This window comes from Lepisosteus oculatus, chromosome 26 (assembly GCF_040954835.1).
Source record: "Lepisosteus oculatus isolate fLepOcu1 chromosome 26, fLepOcu1.hap2, whole genome shotgun sequence".
Taxonomy (NCBI): Eukaryota; Metazoa; Chordata; class Actinopteri; order Semionotiformes; family Lepisosteidae; genus Lepisosteus; species Lepisosteus oculatus.
Window position 1 is genome coordinate 6,113,803 of NC_090721.1, and position 19,615 is coordinate 6,133,417.

General features: G+C 41.9%; 1 protein-coding gene across 2 annotated transcripts in view; it reads left to right on the plus strand.

The window, feature by feature from the left end:
• Positions 1-19,615, plus strand: part of LOC102697328 (septin-4-like) — a 58,142-nt gene that overhangs the window by 13,969 nt on the left and 24,558 nt on the right. The window contains exon 1 of one of the 2 annotated variants that reach the window (XM_069184525.1): positions 16,871-17,156. The exons of the other annotated variant lie outside the window; for it this stretch is intronic. Within the exon in view, the coding sequence (XP_069040626.1) occupies positions 17,112-17,156 (45 nt within the window). The 5' untranslated portion in view covers positions 16,871-17,111. Of the gene's footprint in view, positions 1-16,870; positions 17,157-19,615 lie in introns of those variants that run through there. 2 annotated transcript variants of the gene reach the window in all.

The window sequence follows — 19,615 nt, forward strand, 5'->3', positions numbered from 1 at the left end:
CCTGCTAATGAAGTTTCTTGCTGGGAAGAGATTAATTCTGTATTATAAAATTACAGAGTGCAGTTCATTGTGCTGTAACACCAGTACACAAACAAAGTCAGAACAGATGATCTGGAAAACTTCCACTTGACCCACAAATCAGAACCGATTTAGATTTAAAAATCAAATTTCTGTTCTTTACAGTCACAGCACAAACAATTCACACTTCAGTTCTTATTCATCTCAAGGTTTCAAACCCAGACAACAGTTTTTTTTCAAGACCACAATTTTTTCCTTAATCCATTTTTATTAATACACTTTAACATCCTGCGATATAGTTTTCTGGACACACCACTCAAAGCGCTTTACGGGTAATGCCTGGGGACTCCACTCCACCACCACCAATGTGCAGCATTCACCTGGATGATGCATCAGCAGCCATGGTGCGCCAGAACGCTCACCACACATCAGCTATCAGTGGGGAGGAGAGCAGAGGAGAGCACTTTAATGAAGTTAATGGACAAAAATGACATTTTTAAATAATTAAATACACTGTTGGATGAATACAGAGAGTTGTTCACTATATTAAGTTACTAAAATCATGATCATTTCCCACCATTAACAGTATGCTTCTTTCAAAAGCTTATGATCTTCACAGATCTCTCTAGAAAGCTGAAATTCTGGTGATTCCTATATATTAAACCTATTATTCCTATTAAACGTTTATGAGATTCATTCACAGTGCTCCTGGGTACCTCTGACTTCAGAGCCACACTACACCACTCCCCAAACTGCAGAACATTCCCCTATCCCAGAAGACCACTTTCTTGCCTTGGGATAATTTAGTACTATCCTGGTTCCAGGGGGGTGACATCACCTTCTGACATGGGCTCAGTGCCCGAGTCCTGTTACAAGCTGGGTTTGTTCAGCTTGACAACCCCTGGAAAATAAATACTGGAAGGCCCGTAGTTATATTCTAGCAAACTGGAACTGGTGGGAATGTGGGTACCTTCCTCATCTTGAACATTTTTTACTTCCTTAGGAAATGTGACTGTGCTATATTCAGTACAAAAAAAAATTCAATAGGACTGAAAAGGTGCTATTTGGCTGTATTTTCATATTCAACCATTTAAAAGTCATCCAAGCTGACTGACGTATTTTGTAAAAGTTAGACTGACGAAAGAGCAAGAAAAACTTGCTATTGGTTAATGGCTAACGGACAGTGGGCAAAGGGCAAGCATCTGTGAACACATGGAAAAGAAAGCATGGATTTCATTTCTTTTTGCCAAGTGCTTACCCAACAAACTTCTCATTTGTTTAAAATACAGAAATAGCCTTTCCGAAAGAGCTGCGAGGAGTCACTGTGCAGTGCGCACAAGAGCGGAGTGCCAGCTCTGTGGCAGTTCAGATACGGTCACATCTGGTGCAAACCGGGCGCAAGCTGTTTGAAGTCTTTGTTTATTCTTTTGAATAACTGGCTGATTAGATGACTTTTGCACCCATTCTCTTTGGTGCTTGAAAGGTAGGAATTAGGCATTGAATGACCCTAGAGGAGGAATTGGCAGGAGTCCTAAGCTATGGGGTGAAGTATCCACAGTGGCCGGCAGTGCATCCGTTCTGTGGCAGAGAACACACCATCTTCTCGCCACTTTCCAGTTGAGTTATGTTTCCAGACCTGTTGCAGAGAATGGAATGTGGATTAGAAAGCAGATGATAGCTGCCCGTTAACCCAGGTGAAAGGGAATCTTTGTGTCTTCGATAAGGTTTACGAAGAGCGAGATTGTGAGTGGGCGAAGTGCAACATCTGGAGCAGATTTGAGTGTGCAGTGTTGCTTTTTTTTTTTTGTTTCTCAGCCCTCCCCGAGATTCGTGTGCCAGGGGTTCTTGGGACATTTTCTCCTTGCGTCTCTCCTATTTATAGGCGCAGCCTGAGAATACAGACGGAGGTCAGGAGCAAGATTCCTTCCTCAATTCCGGCAGAGACAAGGGGGGGAAAAAAGTCTGACCTCCAGGCTTTGTTTTTCTTTTATAGAACAGCACTGAAGCACTGTGCAATAATGTAAGAGGAGTTAGGCTTCATGTCCATTTAGAGAGCCTATATCACTCTTCTGAGTCTTGATTCTCCTCATAAGACCATACAAGAGGTAACACACAAATGGAAGTTCATCCAGCTCATCTGGAGGATAGTAGTTAATTGATCCAAGGATCTCCTCTAAGCATTTATATCACCTTTGATGGTATGGCTGAAAGCTTATTCCTGACTTTTTGTGTAAATTGTGCATCCTGGCCTCAGTTCTGTATGCATTTCCCTGTAGCTTTAACTTGTGTCCTATGGTTCACAGTTTCACTATTAATTCTGAAGTTCTTTGGGTTAACCGTCTCAAAGTTGATTTTAAGATCCTCATGTTTAATTTGATTGCTGAGTATTTATCCCTCCAGTGAACTGTTTGATTTTCAGAGTTCTGACGTGATTTATTTTTCATAAAAGTAGATCGTTACCTAAAGTCTAGCTTTTGTGAATTGCGAAACTGAGCCCTTCACCCCATATTTCTCAAGAAAACTAACTTGTCAGCTGAAGAATTCCACTTTGCTTACCCTGTCCCAGAAGGCAGTGTCAAAGAGGCTCGAATTTCAGCAGAAATACTGACAAAGCTTACAGCCCTCCAGGGATGTCTGGCAAACACTTGTTCCCTCAGTTGGATGTGCTACACAGGTTTTCAGGTGGGAGAGTAGCTCTGGATTTATTTAGGTTAATTCATGCTTTTCGCTGTCTTTAGTGTGCTTGCTTTCACTTTTTACCAAAATATTTTATTCTTCTTCAGTTGTTACAGTTTGCCATTTTTAGATGCCAGCCTTCAACTGTGGTCCTGGAGAGCCTTACTCTTATAGATCACCCAACCTCACTTGTTATTTAAAGATCAGTAACATTTGCTTTTGTTTTTGATGAATTAAGAAAGTAATCTGTTCAATAAAGGGAACTCGGGTCCTGGGAAGCTAAAATGAAGGATGTTCTGTTTTTAATTCCATATGTTCTTTAAAAATTACTTAATTGAACACTTCCTGTTTGATTGATCTTTAGAAATAGGTCCAGGCCTTTAGGTTTCAGAACCACCTGGACTGGGGGTTCTCTATGACCAGAATTTGAGACCTTTGACTTAGTGTTTTGTAACCCTTCTAGCATAACATAAGGTGGGTCAAGCAGGGAGCTGCGTCAGCATGCGTAGACTGCAAAGGAACAAGTAACGGTTTATTCCATGATGAAAAGAGGAGAAAGGAAACGCAATATTTTGGCTGTGGAGCCGTCATCAGGTCTTGACCTGAAGAAGGCTCCATAACATGACGTGACCAGTCTAAGCAGTGTAAAGCAAGCTGCAGACATTTTGCATGGTTTAATGTGCATCCAGTCCCACCCATGTTAATTTTGGATGTGTGACATCAATATTTTCTGGCAATATGCTTTTTAATAAATAAAAGTAACTGCATGGCAAAGCTTTGATATAGTGTTTTATTATTATTATTATTATTATTATTATTATTATTATTATTATCCTTCTATACTGTATATAACAGCACTGACTGAAATACTGTAAAAACCACTGTACAAAGTTCTTAATGCTGTGTCTGTGTGCGTTTGCAGAATTCCAGAGTGGTACTTGAGGGTGCTCTAGGCTTCATGTCCCTTGCTATTAAGGAGAGCAAGCTTCAACCCTTAATTGTTCTGCCCTTTGCTTTATGTACTCTGTGTTAGTTGTATAAAAGGTTGTTTGCTACAGGCTCTTAAACCCTCAGCCCTAAGAAAGCAATGTCTGCCTGACAGCCCAACCATGGGCACCCCTCACTGAATAGGCTTTTGAAGAATGCAGTTTATAAATGCCATGTGACCTAAATTGTTCTCTGAAGTGAGTATTTAATTGAGGCAACCTAAAAGGAATTATTTTTTTGGCCTGGCTATTTGTATATCTGCTAATTATTTCTTTTAAAAATGGTGATCTCGGATAACAAGGGAATTGAGATCACATTATGAAACGGAACCGTACAATTGAGAATTTAGTGTCATTTAGTTTGGTTAAGCAAATGTTTTCAGTGATGAAAATTATAGATATTGACATGGTTATTTTCAATGAAGGCCTTTGCTACATCTTAAAGGAACAATAGTGAATAAAACAAAGAAATAAAGCATTTTTCTCTTGGCACTAGTTTTTTTACTTTGTTTTTTCTTACCAAAGTATTCTTGGCTTTTCTGTCCCTTAGGACATTATTGTTGAAATCGGGGTAGGAGCGTTGGATATTGTATTCTGTTCTCCCAGAGGAAGTTCTTCCTCATTTTATTCAGTCAGTGCAGGGCACTCTGCCTCTCAGGCCTTTTGTTTTTTTTCAATGAACATATTGTATCTGCTGTCAAGTTCCCACGGGCCGGGCAGTGCCACAGACCAAACCACTGGCACAAGGATGCGACCCACTTCTGAAGGAAGTTTGGCTTCTGCCAAACATTTTTTGTTCATAATGTGTCCATATTCAAAGTTGCCATGGCTGCGGTCATAGAGCTAGCAGACATTCCCCATGTTTTGATGGAAATAATGAACCTCGGAAGTTTGTTTTTATCTCTCCTTCTGTGACACATCAGTTGGGGGTTCCAGATGATTTCGAGGTCCGTCCCAGATTATATGGGCAGCTAAAACAAACTGCTTGGTATCAAACACTTAAGGACACTCAAGAAAATTAAGGAGCGCACCTGAAGAAGGCTCAACAATTTCACTTTGTGTTGCCATCCAAGAGTCTCTAACCGTTACCTGAAAGGCACCTGGGTATCACCTTTCAGGGTACGGCATCACTGATTTAGTAGACTATTCCAGAGAGGTGTCATATCTGAAAAAGGCTCAACAGCTGAAACATTTGCTTCACATTTCTTCTTATTAGCAATGGAATAAACTGTATGTACACCATTATACCATGTAGCACTGGCAAAGACCCATTTATACAGCAGGGTGTTTACTGGAACAGTATGGGTGAAGCACCTTGCTCAAGAGTGTAACAGCAGTGTCCCACTTGGCATTTGAACCCACAGACCTCCACTCGGGAGCTCAAAACCCCAAAATGCACATATTTTTACTCAAAGTGTTTCCAAATGTGTCAAGTATTTTCACCAGTTAGCGTAAATGTCTTCTGGAGATGGAGAGGGTTTGGCTTAGCCTGCTAGTGACCCCCTGATTATTAAAAGGCTCGCAGACGCAGGTCCACACCTGTTTCCAATGATGAGCGCTCCAAGTGGGCTGGTAGTGCAATGTGAGTTATTTCTTACAGAGAGCCTCCACTTCCACAGCTCGGAGTGATCAAAGTGTCCTGAATGGGGCTTTTAAAAAAACACCAAAAAAATCACAAATCAAAATGGGTGAATTTCTTAGTGTTTGCCATGTGAGCTAGGTTCTCTAGTCTATCTACAGTGAGAGGAGAAATCCCTAAACAGGCATACTACAGCAGTTGCAAACAAGAGCAGTGCATTTGGCCTCTCTAGCTTGTTTGGTAGTTAGTAGGTAGTTAATCTAATGATCTCAACCAGCAGTTTTCTAAAAGAAGTCAGGGTATTGGCTTCAACGACATGTCTGTGAAGCTTGTTTCATTATCCCACAACCCCTTACATAAAGTCTTTCTGTTCTCTGTTTTAAATACTGTTCAACTGTAGTTTTCACTTCTGCCATTTTGTTCGTGTTATACCGTCTATTTTGAAGACGTCCAGGGGGTTGACTTTTTCTCAATGGGGGTTTTTATCAGGTTTAAATGAGGAAAAAAGTCCTCGGTGTTGGTAATGACACCACAGATAGCTGCCAGACAGATTCATTTTTGAATGACAGATTTTGAATTGTAACCAAAAGGGGCGGAAAATGTCAAATGAAAAGAGTAAATAAGTAAGGGGATTGCGACCAAAAAATTGCAAGGCAGTTTAGAATAGCGCCTCCAGAAATGTGCACAAGGTGTTGTCCTCCTTCCATCGTATGTGTAAGACTCTGCATTGTCCAGAAAGAAGCCCTTCTCCTAGAACACTGAGCTTGCTTTATAATAATGTAGTGTCGTAACTAAGAAGGAGATTCTGGAATTTTGGCTCTTTCCAGAGGTCTGCTTATTGTGCACCTGCTGAAGAACTGTAGCAAAATGTCATTATTATGTAAACCAGCACTTAGCAGTGAACCGCTGGGTCACTCTCGTTGAGAGGAAGTGTGCTCTCCCATGTCAACAGGCGTCCTGGTATTCAACATGCTGTTACCTTTAGGCATTCGCTAACCTAATTACTGAGCTGGCTTGACTATAGCTGTGCATGAAATGTCAACCTACTCCTTAGGTAGTTCCAAAGAATGCGATATGCCAGTCTGATGGCGAATCTGTACCTTTTTGCATATCTTTATTTATATAAAGCTTTTTATCAGGTTATCATCGTCAAGGGGCCGTTCTTCAAAAAGTTTAGATTTGCTCTCCTTATCCGATTTTAGGAACCGGGGAGCTTCCATCTTGCTTGATCTGACCCCCTCAACACTGTCCAAATCTCACAAACGTCCATCGTTTCTGCCCGCCGGCCAGTGGCGGCCGATGTCCATCTCCTTTCTCACCAGCGCCGTCAGCACCTCCGGAAACCGCCCTTGGTTGCCGATTCCAATCTGTCCCATTCTGCCAAATTTGTTTAACCCGTGACCCCAAAGCAATTATTTTCTTTTTGGGGCCAGTATTTTGAAGTCTGTGTCATCGAGGCGTTTTTTCTTTGGCAGCCGCAGAGCATGAGGGGCATTAGCACAAGGCCTGGGGCTGTTTTGCATGCATGATGAAGTATTTGCCTGCCTGAATAAGTAGTGTTTTATGCCCCACTGAATGTATCCAAACACCGACACGCTAGGGTCCTGTTTAGAAAATCTGAATCTGTGTGACAGCTTCTCTTTGAGCGCCATTAATTTTAAAGTTTCTAGGATCAAAAACTTTACACCATGGTTACACGCGTTTTTGAAAAATGAAAGTTGAATTAAAAATCCTGTGTCCGATATATACTGAAAGTGCAACAAAAGCTTTTTATGTTTGGAACGGTGTGGTACATCTTTGGTCTTGTTACAATGAGCAGTACAGACCGCAATTTTTTATTTGGAATACCTTTAAATTAATCTTGAATTCTATTGTATCGTATTTATCGTTAAAAAAAAGCACCTCCTAGGTACCTCCATCTTGGTTTATCTGACCCTTTCAACAAACTGGACTAGCAAACATCGGCTACTAGATTTTGTTTAATATAGATGCTGCAGTAAATGCATGAAAGCATGCCCAACAACACTCAGTTACGAGTTTAAGATTATCATTTTTAAAACCCTGTAGGATTAGCTGAACTGGTGTTACTGTAGGAACTGTAAGTGGCTCTCATACTTAACTGGAGATCCAAAAAGGCGTTCTAGATTAACTTAAGCTAAATCCCTCATGTCCTTTTTTGATTGGAGGGGTATGTAAGTGTCAAACCCAAGAAGATTCTCAGGAATGATGTGCCGTTGTCTTTGAAAGACCGCCAGCAGCGCACGATCGCTGCCCCTGCACTCTCTTCGTCGGTCCTGCTGCCGTTTCCCGCGGCGCGTTCCAGCTGGCTCTCTCCCATCTCCCCCTCGCTCATCAGTGCAGCAGCACTTTGCCGTGTGAAAAGCACAGCGTGTTGCCCAGACCTCAGGGCTTCAGGCGTTTACCTCTGAGAGAATAAAAATACCGCTGAGCCCGAGGCTGAGTCTCTGTAATTCACCAGCATGGTAAGTCCAGCTTCATGTCTGGCATTTTCCAAATGGGTCTTTGAGGAGCTGGAGTGCAAAGTATTATTAACCTTCACTGTTCTTTACGTGTGTAGATGGGACACCTGTGAGTAGTAAGTAGCAGTTTTGTAATGTAACATGGAAGATCTTTATAAATTCGAAGGCTGTAACAGCGTGTTGCACAGCTCAAGATGAGAGTGGAGTTTTAGTATAGGTCCTCCCAGCCCATCTCTGCTGTTGTTTTGGGGGTTAGACAGCAGATTAAAGTTTCTGATGATGGTGTTGGGAGCTAAAAAATTCTCCATTCCCTGAACATTACACATCCCTCCTGTGTTTAGGAGTTTTTCCCACATTTCTGGAGCTAGAGCCGAAGATGTCAAAGATCCAGGAGACCTGGGATGTTTGGTATGTGATATTATTGATTCACTCTGGAGCACAAATACTGTAAGCTCTGAACTTTCTGCTTGTTTTTTTTGACATATGACAGGACAACATTCTGGTAAAGAATCCAAATTTGTCTAGACTTGTTAGTATTCTGGTTCAGGGGGTAACTAAAGGCTGAACTCCTTTTTGACAGGAACAGCAGGCAGGTCTTTCGTAAGCTCATTTATCTCTAGATTGTTTGTGGCTTTTTTTGGAGGATGAGAGCAAGTTGTGAGAGGCGAGTCTGGTGAAGCCAAGCATTTGTTTAGATTCCAGTATTTATAGGAGGAAGCTGAGGCTGCTGGGAAAGACGGGGGGCAAGATTAGAGAGCAAAAGGAAATGTGCAATTACCCAGGGTTCACGTGCGTTAACACACTCGAGAAGGAAAGCTCGGACTCATGCTGCAGATAAACACAGTGGTAAAACAGCTTGAATTCTCCCAAACGTTTCCTGCAACACGCTATAAGCTGACCTTTCCTGCCCTTTAGGACATTTTGATTGGTTTAATAAGTCCATAATTGTACGGGAAACTTTTGACCAGGTATTTGTACAAGTACTTAAACAAACCCGTGCTTCAGGGAATTCAATTAGGTCAAGTGCGGTGTTTGTCCATGTGCGGTTTTTATAGTCTCTTGCCAGGGGTAGCAGGGGCGATGCTGCAGTGGTTTTGTGGTCCTGCACAACCGGTCAACCCCCACCCTCCCTGAGCTCAGTCCATGTATGTACTCTGGGGTGTTAAGACCTTTTTTCTTCCCACACATGATGGTCACTGCAAATGTCTCTTCCCCCAGCAGCCCACAAGAGCTGAAAGAATCAAAACTGGCAGCTCTCACATCCTCCCCCCTGTTTCTAAAATGATGTATCTGGATATGTATTAGCTGTTTAGCTGTTCATGTACTACCATGTTAAATTCCATGTACTTTTTTTTATTATCAGGAGATGTGAGCACATTTTGGGCATCTTTACTCAAACTCATGCTCTGCTAAACTGCATGGGATGATAGACTGGTGGTGGTGGTGAAAGGCCATGAAATGGGTGTGTTTTGTTCAGTGCATGCAAAACTTAAGCATTTTAAATTGAAATAAATCGGGCTTTGTAAGACTTGGACTGTAGAAAGCATAAATGTTGCTCTGGAGTGAATCATGAGCAATGAAAATATTTCCATTAATGAACTGTCAGGGTTAATTAATCAAACCTGTTCATGCAGAATTTGTTCTCTTGTATGCAGTAAAACATAATGATGGCTGTTGTGGAGGTAATTGGTACTGAAGACCTGACTTGGAATGCTGTTCAGATCCAAAATTAAATGGGTTTTCAGGTCTCAACTTAGATATTAATCTCCATTACACATCAATTTGTAATTGGAGACAAAATTGTGGCGAGACATTTGCAAGACAAACACAAAATGCAATCAGAGAGCCCATAGGTGGGCTGTGTTCAAAATAAATTATATTGTGTCAACGCCCGTGAAAAAGTGTCAGGGAATGCGACTTTGTGCTTATTTTCTTGTCTGTAGTCTGAGCTGAAACTGGTTTCCTTTGGTGGAAAACAAATATTAGCTTTCAAAGCCTCTTATCTTTGCCACTGTTTGAGAAGCCTGCTCCTTCCTTTCCTGCCTTGCCTAAGGTCTGAGGGGAGGGAGCTGTGGGCCTGAGCACTAGCTGTGAGGGAGCGCTGTCCAGCCTGGTGTGGGCTGGCTTTTTCTCCTGCACAAGTTTACAGGCCAGGCACAATTGCAGCAGGGGGGCTGAGGGGGGCAACTGTGGTGGTGGTGGGGGGATGCTTTCATCTCCAAAACAAACATTCCAAAAGCTGACTCCGCCCCCGGTGAAAAACAAGCTTGACCCTTCCAGCCTTGATAACTACTGCATTTGGCATCATGCCTCGATTTATTCAACTGTTTTTGCATCTGCATTGCACAGGCCTTTGCATCAGTCCTCCATCTTGACCCACGCATATATATACATGTGATGTGAGTGAAGGAGGATGACGGAAACAAAGCATTGAAGGCTGGATTGTTGTGCTGCATTGCAAATTTTGCATTTGTATTGGCTCTCGTATTCCTTCACATTTTGTTTTTCTGTGTTTTTATTCATGCTGTTGCCCGTTATTTCCATGAGTGAATTATCTGGAGAGATTCACCCACTCCTGCTCTGAGTTGCTTGTTGCTTGTTGCTTGTTGCTTGTTGCTTGTTGCTTGTTGCTTGTTGCTTGTTGCTTGTTGCTTGTTGCTTGTACATGAGAGGACTGTGTGCCCGCATACCCCGGAGGTCAGAGACTGCTGTGTGAAGAATAAAATAGTGGAGTTCAGGGCCCACACTAGGATTTCCAGTTTTTTTTCTGTAGATCTGTTCCAGCTTTATGATATGTCCCAGGGGAAGGCTGTCTTAGGGAGGTATTAAAAACGGCTGGAATTTCAGCAGAAGGAAATGATCATATATCATTACTAGACAGAATGCCTTCTTGCTCTGGAGGTTACAGTTACATGTGGAAGCCACTTGCTGGTCTTTGGGTTGTGATGGTTGAACCTCAGGGGTTCACAACGAAGACCACTGCCATTGTGAGCCAAGGGAGTCAAATAGAGTCTTGATAGCACACAGACGACAAGTATATGGCCATTTAGGTATTTACTGTGAGGGGGACCAATGTACTGGTGTTGGTGTGAGGCTGACAATAGGACAATTCATTTTCGAGTAGGCACATCATAATGAATAGTGCCCCTTGTAGCCCAATGTTGGTTCAAAAGGAAAAATAAATTGTACCTCACGGCTACACAAAGATTTTTTCTTCTTGTTGATGGAGGAAATGTTCTGACAGACACTGGGTGGACATTTAGTACACCATCGCTTTGTAAATGAATATGTGGGGATTGTGCACAGAGACGAGCACTGCTGACCTACTCCCAGGAGGTAGGAGGCATACAGTACATTGGGCCTTTGCTTTGCCATCGATAAGAAGCTACAACAGTATCTGCTGGCTCGCATCCAATTTGAAAGTCGTGCACAGAAGGCAACATGAGGGGTGAGAAAAGCTATTACTGTAGTGAAGGTGGGCCTAACTCCTTGAAATTATACACCTGTGCCATGACGTCCTGAGCCATCTGACCAAAGCCACCAATGTTTCAGAAAATCCTTTAGGGACTTTTCCAATTGACTTTCACTTCAGTTCAGCTGGGAATGAAAAGACAAAAGCTTAAACTGAAGGGAAAAATCAGATTTTGTTGCCGTGGTTAGCTGCTGAACAGAGGTGGGGTGCATTCAGATGTTCTGTGCCTCTTGTCTTATTACTGAGGACCAAGGTCATGGTCACTGAAAACACAGAGCTCTTTCTAAACCAAACCACGCCAGTGTGACTGAGTAGGCATGCTGGTTGACTTTGATGAGCTTCACCCAGTGTGAGCCTTGGCCAAGATTAAAATCCTTTAATACCAGCAATTAATGACGAAGCCATTTTTGCCACAGAATCCTCTACACTGTAATTTTACTTAGCGCCTGTCAGTGGGAAGTATTGGTACAGCACAGTTGCTGAAACTAGGCTAGTGTAGGATTGCTTGGTATATTCCACAAGTAGCTAAGACTACAGAAACAGTCACTGTTTTTTTTTAATTTAACATCTTCATCTATTCCCAGACTAGGTTTTGGAACAAGCTGTTTCAGTTTCACAAAATTCACAGGCTCAGGGAAAAACAGAATACTTAATAACCTCTTCCATTTCCTTTGTTTTAAGAAACTCCTCTGAGTGTTAAGGAATGAACAATACTTCTGCTGTAGGTGTAGAAACTGTTACAGATTTTTTTTACACAGTGCCTTTATCACTCTGTGCTGCCAAATTAATTATATTGCTTACTTCAGAAGCATTTAGAGCACTGTAATTTGTAATTCTACTGTGTCAAAGTATGTTTTAACTGAACCAAGAATTGCTTGCTTACTTTCAACCCATTCAGTCATGCTGACATGACAAAGTAATTAATCAGGTCGGTCTTGTTCTTTTATCCTTTTGAAATCATTCTTAATCTAGGACTGGGTCTAAGATTGTCGTAGAGCGCTACAAACAAAATGGGTTATTCATAGGAAAATAACAGACTTAATAGCAAAATAATTAACACTATTATCAAAATGACCTGTTTTCAAATTTATATGTTTCAATCTGAGCCATTATAAATATATTTCTTGGCTTGAGCAGCTTTCCCAGGAGAGACCGGCAGGCTGGAACTGCCAAGAATTAGCGCACTTTTTCTCCAAATTACAGCCCCTGCCTTTCGAACTGTAATTTGGTTGCCACTGCCTTTCACCACAGGCACAGGAGTCTTTGCTTACAGGGTATTAGTGTCAACTGCTGTTTGTATTAAAACAGAACTGCGACTCAAGCTGTTGCCAGCAGAGATGTCTGTCACCTTCTGAGGTGAAGCCCTGTGCAGTGAGGAGGGCTGGTGTCCTAGCCTCTCCAGACTGGAGCGAGCTGCATGAGGGATCTGTCAGTCTGCGAGACACTGCCTCGCCCCACTCCCCAGCACACAGATGCAGTCCACCCTTCACCACTGAGTTCCTTCCAATTTTCCAATTTTCTCCGGAAGAAGTTCTTCATCCTGGGGGGGATCAAAAAGCCGATTGTTTGCAGCCGCGATTGTCAAGGTAAAACAGACTCTTGCCGTTCCAGTACTGGATAACTGAAAGGGTTAGATTTTTTTTTTGTTTTGAATATTTCATTTAAGAGGAAATGGAGCTGAGTGCACACAAACAGATTCTGTGAAGTTACCGCTGAGCGACTGAAAGCAGGGGAATGTAGATCCGGATATGAGACTCTGGCATGCATCTCCTTAAAGATAAGAGCACTGCGATGCACAGCCTGGGAGGGTTGAAGGACGCTGATCAAGTACTGTATGTGGGGACGCTTTTAATCTGCACTTTTATGGTTTGTTTGTCTTGTTTGAATTTGACATATTTGACTTTTTTTTTGTTCCGGATACAGCCTCTATACAAGGCTTTTTCCTTTCCTCTCCATCGACACATTTAGTTTTTTTAAAACCAAATTTTAAAAAAAAGCACGTGGCCTGGTAACCATTCTTTTTAGAAAAGGTGCAGCAAGCAGATCAGTGACAGCCAACAGAAAGCGCGGGTGATTAGTTCCCAGTTGGAACAAAAACCAGCAAGCACAGGTGTCCTCCAGGACCAGGCCTGAACGCCTGCTCTAATGGGTTTAGAGGCCTGTAATGAGAAGATATGGTTCATGTTTAATGTCGCATTGAACAGCTTGTTCCAGTGTTCTGGTTTTCAGTCGCCCAAGTAGTTTGTTTTTTATTGCTGAGCATTTGTAGTGTCTTTCAGGGGAGTCAGTCTCTCTTTTTCAGGGGTAATAAGAGGTCCTCGTCAACTCCTGGTCTTAATTTTTTTTTAAATGTTAAATACAGTCATGTGTAGGCAAGGTATTTGAAGGTGCTGCAAGGGTTGTATTTTTTAAAGACATTAAGGAGTGTTAATGTAGGAAGCACAATGTTGACACGTTTTAAGAGTTTTATTCAGAGCATCCTCTAACCTTTTGTATTCAGGAGTGGAGCGTTCCCTTTGACCTTGCACAACAAAAACAAGTTGATCAAAGTCACCAGGACTGATGGCAAGATTGTCAGCACATCCATGGACTCAATAATATGTCTTGCAGAGCAATACATTATTAATCCTGCACATAAAAACCCCTCTTTTCCACTCTTTCTAGAATATACACTCCTACCCCCTGTAAGGATGTACCGGATCTCCTGTATAAAAACTCAGAGAGCATCTACTTCCTTTATATCTAAAAGCATTAAATTATTGAACAATGAAAAGATTATTTGTAGGCAGGGATACTGTTTATTTTTTTATTTTTATCATTTTACATGCTTTACAAGCTAATTGTCTGTGTTTTAATCTCATAGTCCTGGAAGAGTTCTGTTTGTGCAATGTTGTTGAATATTGTTTTGTATTATGGCATAGTATTATTGTCATATACAGTATGTTATATGTTTATGATCTCTCGATATGCGAGACAATTTTTCTTAGGGGCAATGAAGGTTAATTCAATTCCGTTAATTTGAGACTCACGGTGTGAGAAATTCTATAATTGAAGCACCAGAGGGAGCTGTTCTATTCCACCAATGTGAGTTACTGTTCTGATCTTGAGCACTCTATCCCCGAGAGTGCAGTCTGTTTTAGTAATTGGAACCTTAATATGGAAGAATGTATGTTGCCACTCAGGACCTTTCCTACAGTAGGGGTTCAGCACCTTGTCTGTGTAAAAAAGCTCCTCATTATTCCTTTTCTTCAACTGTTATTTTTCTATAATACTGGTAGCTGGGGAAGGCTACCCTCAAAGAATGCTTTACCATATCCTCTTCTTTCACTAGCATAAACTGATAGCATAAACTGATAATGCTCATGTCCTCATAAGACTTGAGGCATTTAACTGGGACATTTAAACCTGTGAAAGGAACCCATTATCCTGAACTTGTGTGTTCCTGCTCACCACCAGCCCAAATGCATATTGACAGCAGCCGTATCACCCTGCAACTGGCAGCCCACTGAAGCTCAGCAGGTGTGAGCCTGGTCAGTACCTGGATGGGAGACCTCCTGGGAAAAACTAAGGCTGCTGCTGGAAGAGGTTTTAGAAAGGCCAGTATAGGGCGCTTACCCTGCGGTCTGTGTGGGTCCTAATTCCCCAGTATAGCGCTTTGAGTGGAGTGTCTAGAAGAGCATTGTATAAGTGAAAAGAATTAATAATTGTTGTTATTGTTATTGTATTCCCTGTTTGTATCTCCGGAAGAACATATCCTGGTTACACACTGCAGATGTCAGCCTTGGGATTTCCATTCCTGTCTCTTGTCTGGATGTTTTGCAATCAGGGGCTACTTTTGACTTTTTCTGGCCCAGCTCCTAGTGACCTTACAGCATAAATACTGATAAGGCAGGCATTTTAATTATGTTTGGGAATCCGAAGAAATGAGGAGCCCTGACTGGGGATATTTTGAAAGACCGTGTGTTGTTGCAGTGTCTCCTTTGGGTCGGTTTCCACCGAAATTGCAGGGCTTGATGTCCGTGGGGGAATGAAGCCCCCTGCAGGAGGAGGATGAGGTGTGGGAATGAGGGAACAGGGAGATAAAGGGACAGTTTGAAGCCTTTGGGCAGAGGGCACTGCTTTGCCTTTTGCTCCACTTGTGAATGCGATTAGAGCTTGGTTTGGGTTTGTACGTACCAGGCTGCTTCGTGGATGTCTAGTGCCCCTCGCCAATCGATCTGCCCTTTCCAGAATAGCTTTGCTAGCATGCCATCCCCAGATTCCCACTGTTTGCTGTTCCCTACTCTAGAGCCTTGAAAGGCAGATTAACAGAACATGGATCAACGGTATTATTCCTCCCACATCTCTGCTACACGGCTTGGCATCATCTTAATAGCAGTAATAAGGTTTGTTGTAATACAACCCTTAATACTACTCTAACATGTCTCAGCAATTTCTACTTAAATTTGTATTTTGCTAGTTTTTACAATGCCAGTTAGTGGTTACTGAGTTCACTGCCTTTTATGTGGTGCCCAGGTCGTAAGGTCTATCATGCAGTTTGTTATTAGGAGGCATTAGGCAGGAGTTTTCTACACAAGGAGAATGGTTTCATTGTTCTAACCCCGGGTTCAAGTGTTCAAGCTGCGTCAAATTGCTGCTATGTAGGGACTCTTTTATTTCTTTGTAAGTGAGAGTCTATTATTGCCAGACGCAAACAAGCATTTACAAACACGCAGCAGAATTAGGACATCATGTAACAGCCAGTGAGTAATTTTCTGATACCCGACGTTTTGCGGTTGTCTTGTCAATGACCCTGTCTGCAGAGCCTGCATATGAGCTGCGACTTTCATTCATCCCATATCCTTGAGGGCAAACACATCAGTAATAATGCATCGGTACTCGGCAGTCCTAGATCTGTGAGCCCATTGTGCGGATTGGCAGGCAGATGTGCTTTCTGAACAGTGACTGGATTATTCTGCAACACCCAGGCACTGATCGGTACCATTCACACCAAGGCACCAACATCCGAGTGCCTCAGAACCCACAGAGCCACACAGCCCTTCTATAAGGCATTTCTAGCCTTTACCTCCAAGGTGATTTTAGGTCATGTGGGAAAACAGGAACCATATTCTGACCCTACTGTCCCTATTCTTTGGTGGTGTTGTAGAATTCTGCCTGACCGAGAAGGGGCTATCATTCTGAAAACAAAAAGCTGCAAGACTGCAGTGCCCATGAATTCTAATGCTTTCTCCGTTTCTCAGCCTGAGATGTGTCCTGTATCCAGAAACCATTTGCCAAAATGATGATCATATAAGCAAAGGCAATCAAGGGGCACATTTCTCCTGCCCTGAGTACCTGACTGCTTGAGTCTGTTTCTAACTTGGCTGTTATTGGAAAAACACATTCAAATAGTCCTTAGGAGATGCATATCCCTTAATTCATAATTCATTGTTTTGGGAAAGCAATTTGCTCCTGCTGAGGAATTTCAAACCCTTTACCACAGCTGCTGTTGCATCCTTTCTAAGATCTGCTAATGACGAGAGACTGATAGATCACAGGGTCAGTCCACTGAATTAAATGGAATGGAACAGGCTAGCGATTTGTGTGTGCCTCATTGATACCTGTTGCTAGCTCAAGCCCCAACACATTATCACAAGCCACTGAAGCTCATTGTTGTCATAAAGCTCCTGTAGGACTGAAGTGTCCTTTCAGTAAGGAGCGAGCAGGAGAGGAGTTTGGAGTATACAGCTGCTTTGAACTCCATGGGCTGTCCAGTGCAGGGGGTCATGGGAAGGGGGAGTGGCTATGCAAATGAGATCCTTGTTTGGAATGTAGTGACAGAAAGACAGAAGAGTACAGAGGACCCTAATAGGTGGCTGATTATTTAGATGTTTGTGTGTTTATTTGCTATTTACAGCTGAATGAGGATAATGGCAGCAAATGCTGAAATAAACAGTGACTCTGAGGTATGTGTCTATCTGTTTGCATTTAGCTGTTTGGCATATTTTTTTATTTCACTAGTATGTAGTGGCCTGCAGAATTTTGCTATTAACATTTGGCTACTGAGGCAACTGTTAGCACTTGCTGTGCGTTGCTGGGATCAACAATGGAAAAGCATATTATCAGTTTGATTTTTTTTAAGGTGCCTTAATCTTGTTCAAATCTGATAGTATTTCAATGTACAGGATACTGTTTCAGCTAGGATGTGTCAGTCCATTGAACTTGTATAACTTCAAGCTTTGCAATCCTGAATTCACATTAAACTCACGTTTCTACATATATACGTACCATGTTCTGGTTTTACATGTGTACATTTCTCTTACTGTACTTAGAAGACCCTTGCTTTCCATGAGCTCTTATTTTTCATGGCAACCCTAAAGGAAAAAAAAAAGAAACAAAATGAATGCCGAGGGTGGTTTTCTTTCTAAAGGAGCCTCTGAATTCATCTCCGTTTGCATCTACTCCATTTAGAATTTGCTGACTTGGTCACATGATTTGCGGTGAACCCTATGCAAGAGGCTCGTTGATTTTGCTCTGCTATACTGGTGCTAATCTCAAGCTCTATAGGAATGGCATTAGCAATGATGGATCTCTGCCTGTTGAGCAGAGGTTTAGTGGCAGGATTTATAATGTTGTAGACTGGTGCGGTGCTGCTGTAGTTCTAACAGACTGCACTCAAATGATGCTGTTTTACAGAACACTCCAGCCTTTAATCTGTTAAGATCACTGACTATAATACTAGCCATCAACATAAAGTGTTCATATAAGATGACGCAGTCAAGCATGATTGTGGTCCTATAGTCAATAGTAATCCAGCTTTCCTATACGGTGTGTTCTGTACAATGGCACAGAAAACTGCAGCATTCTGATGCAATACAAGTGCAAAATATTCTTAAATATGAGATTTAAGACTAATCATATAAATAATATAAATAACATAATATGGGTGTTTGGCAAACATGCTTTTTAATGGGGAAAGATTTTAATGTTTAGTTGTCAGAAAATGTCAGTCCCCTAACATGTGGAGAATGCATGGAATTGAGCTCTTTTTTAAAAAAGGGATTCAATTTGCATTCTCTAATAAATATTATATTTGTGATTTACCTACTGTGGTTTGCAGAATGCGAGATTTTAAAGGCTGACAGATAATCAATGGAATTCATATTTTTTTAGGTTTCCCCTCACCTTCCAGTTTTGAGTAGCCAGAATTGTATAAATTACACCTATCCCATACCAGTTAAGATGGAAAATGAGCATCATCCGCTCTGGTTCATACTAATATTGTACAGTTCTGAAACAATTAATTACAGTTGCTTTCATTTCTGTAGCACTTCTCGGGCACAAGTGTCCTAAGGCAATTTACACACAGGAGGGGAACCACATCACCCACCACTGAAGTGTAGCACAGTCCTGGTAGTTGTTCTAGTGCCACAGCCCGACTGCACAGCAGATCAGATAGAGAAATAAGAAAGTGCTTCACCATTTGGATGAAGGAGGAACTTTAGGGAAGTCAGATAAGACAAACTCAAACCCAGAGGGGAATTTAGCCAGGATACTGGGGATAACTGTTGTACTCTCATGAACTGTGCCACAGGGACTTTATATGGCCAGAAACTTGGTTTATTGTCCCAGTAGAACAGTTCCTATTACACACAGTGTCCCCAATCACCTACTCTTATTAACACATTTAAAGTGTTGATGAAGAAGCAGTAGTAAGAACATTGTGTGTCTGCAGTAGTACTGTCCAGCTATAGCAGAGAAACTCAAGATGAATGACATTCCTGAGCATATACACAAAACCGTCCATCCCTGAAAGAGTTTGCTTTTTGTCCGCCCTCGTCAGAGTGAAACTGAAGCAGAACTCATGGCCTGGCCCACAGAGAGAGAGTTTGAGTTCACCAGTTGTTGCTGTTATGGCTCATTACTATTGGAGATCAGCCAGTTGCAAAGCCAACTGCACATGGTTTGTTGTTGGAATTTGCTCCCACCTTCTAGCAGGTCACATTTTGCTACACCATTCATCTCCAGTGGAATGCAGGGTAGGTATCGCCTGATCCACAGTGCATGCCAGTGTACTCTCTTCAAATCTCTAATAGGGAGGTAATGTAATTTATGTTTATATGTAATGTTTGCTATTTGCTCATCACTGATTTTTGTAGGTTTATACATAGCTGTAACTATCTATATCCCATCACTGCAGAAAAAAACTGCTGAATGTCTACAATGCAGCATAGAGCCTATTGCATCACGTCACACACGGCCAAATTCTCTCCATTTATACTGTATATCTGAACTGAAATATTCAGGTTATGAGCGGATGGGCTGTCTGGTTCCCTTTTGATTTCCAAAACTGACAACAAAAATCATAAAAGGGTATTGTTCTTGGCCAATTCATAGTTTTATGTTTAGTTCTGCTCCTTATCCT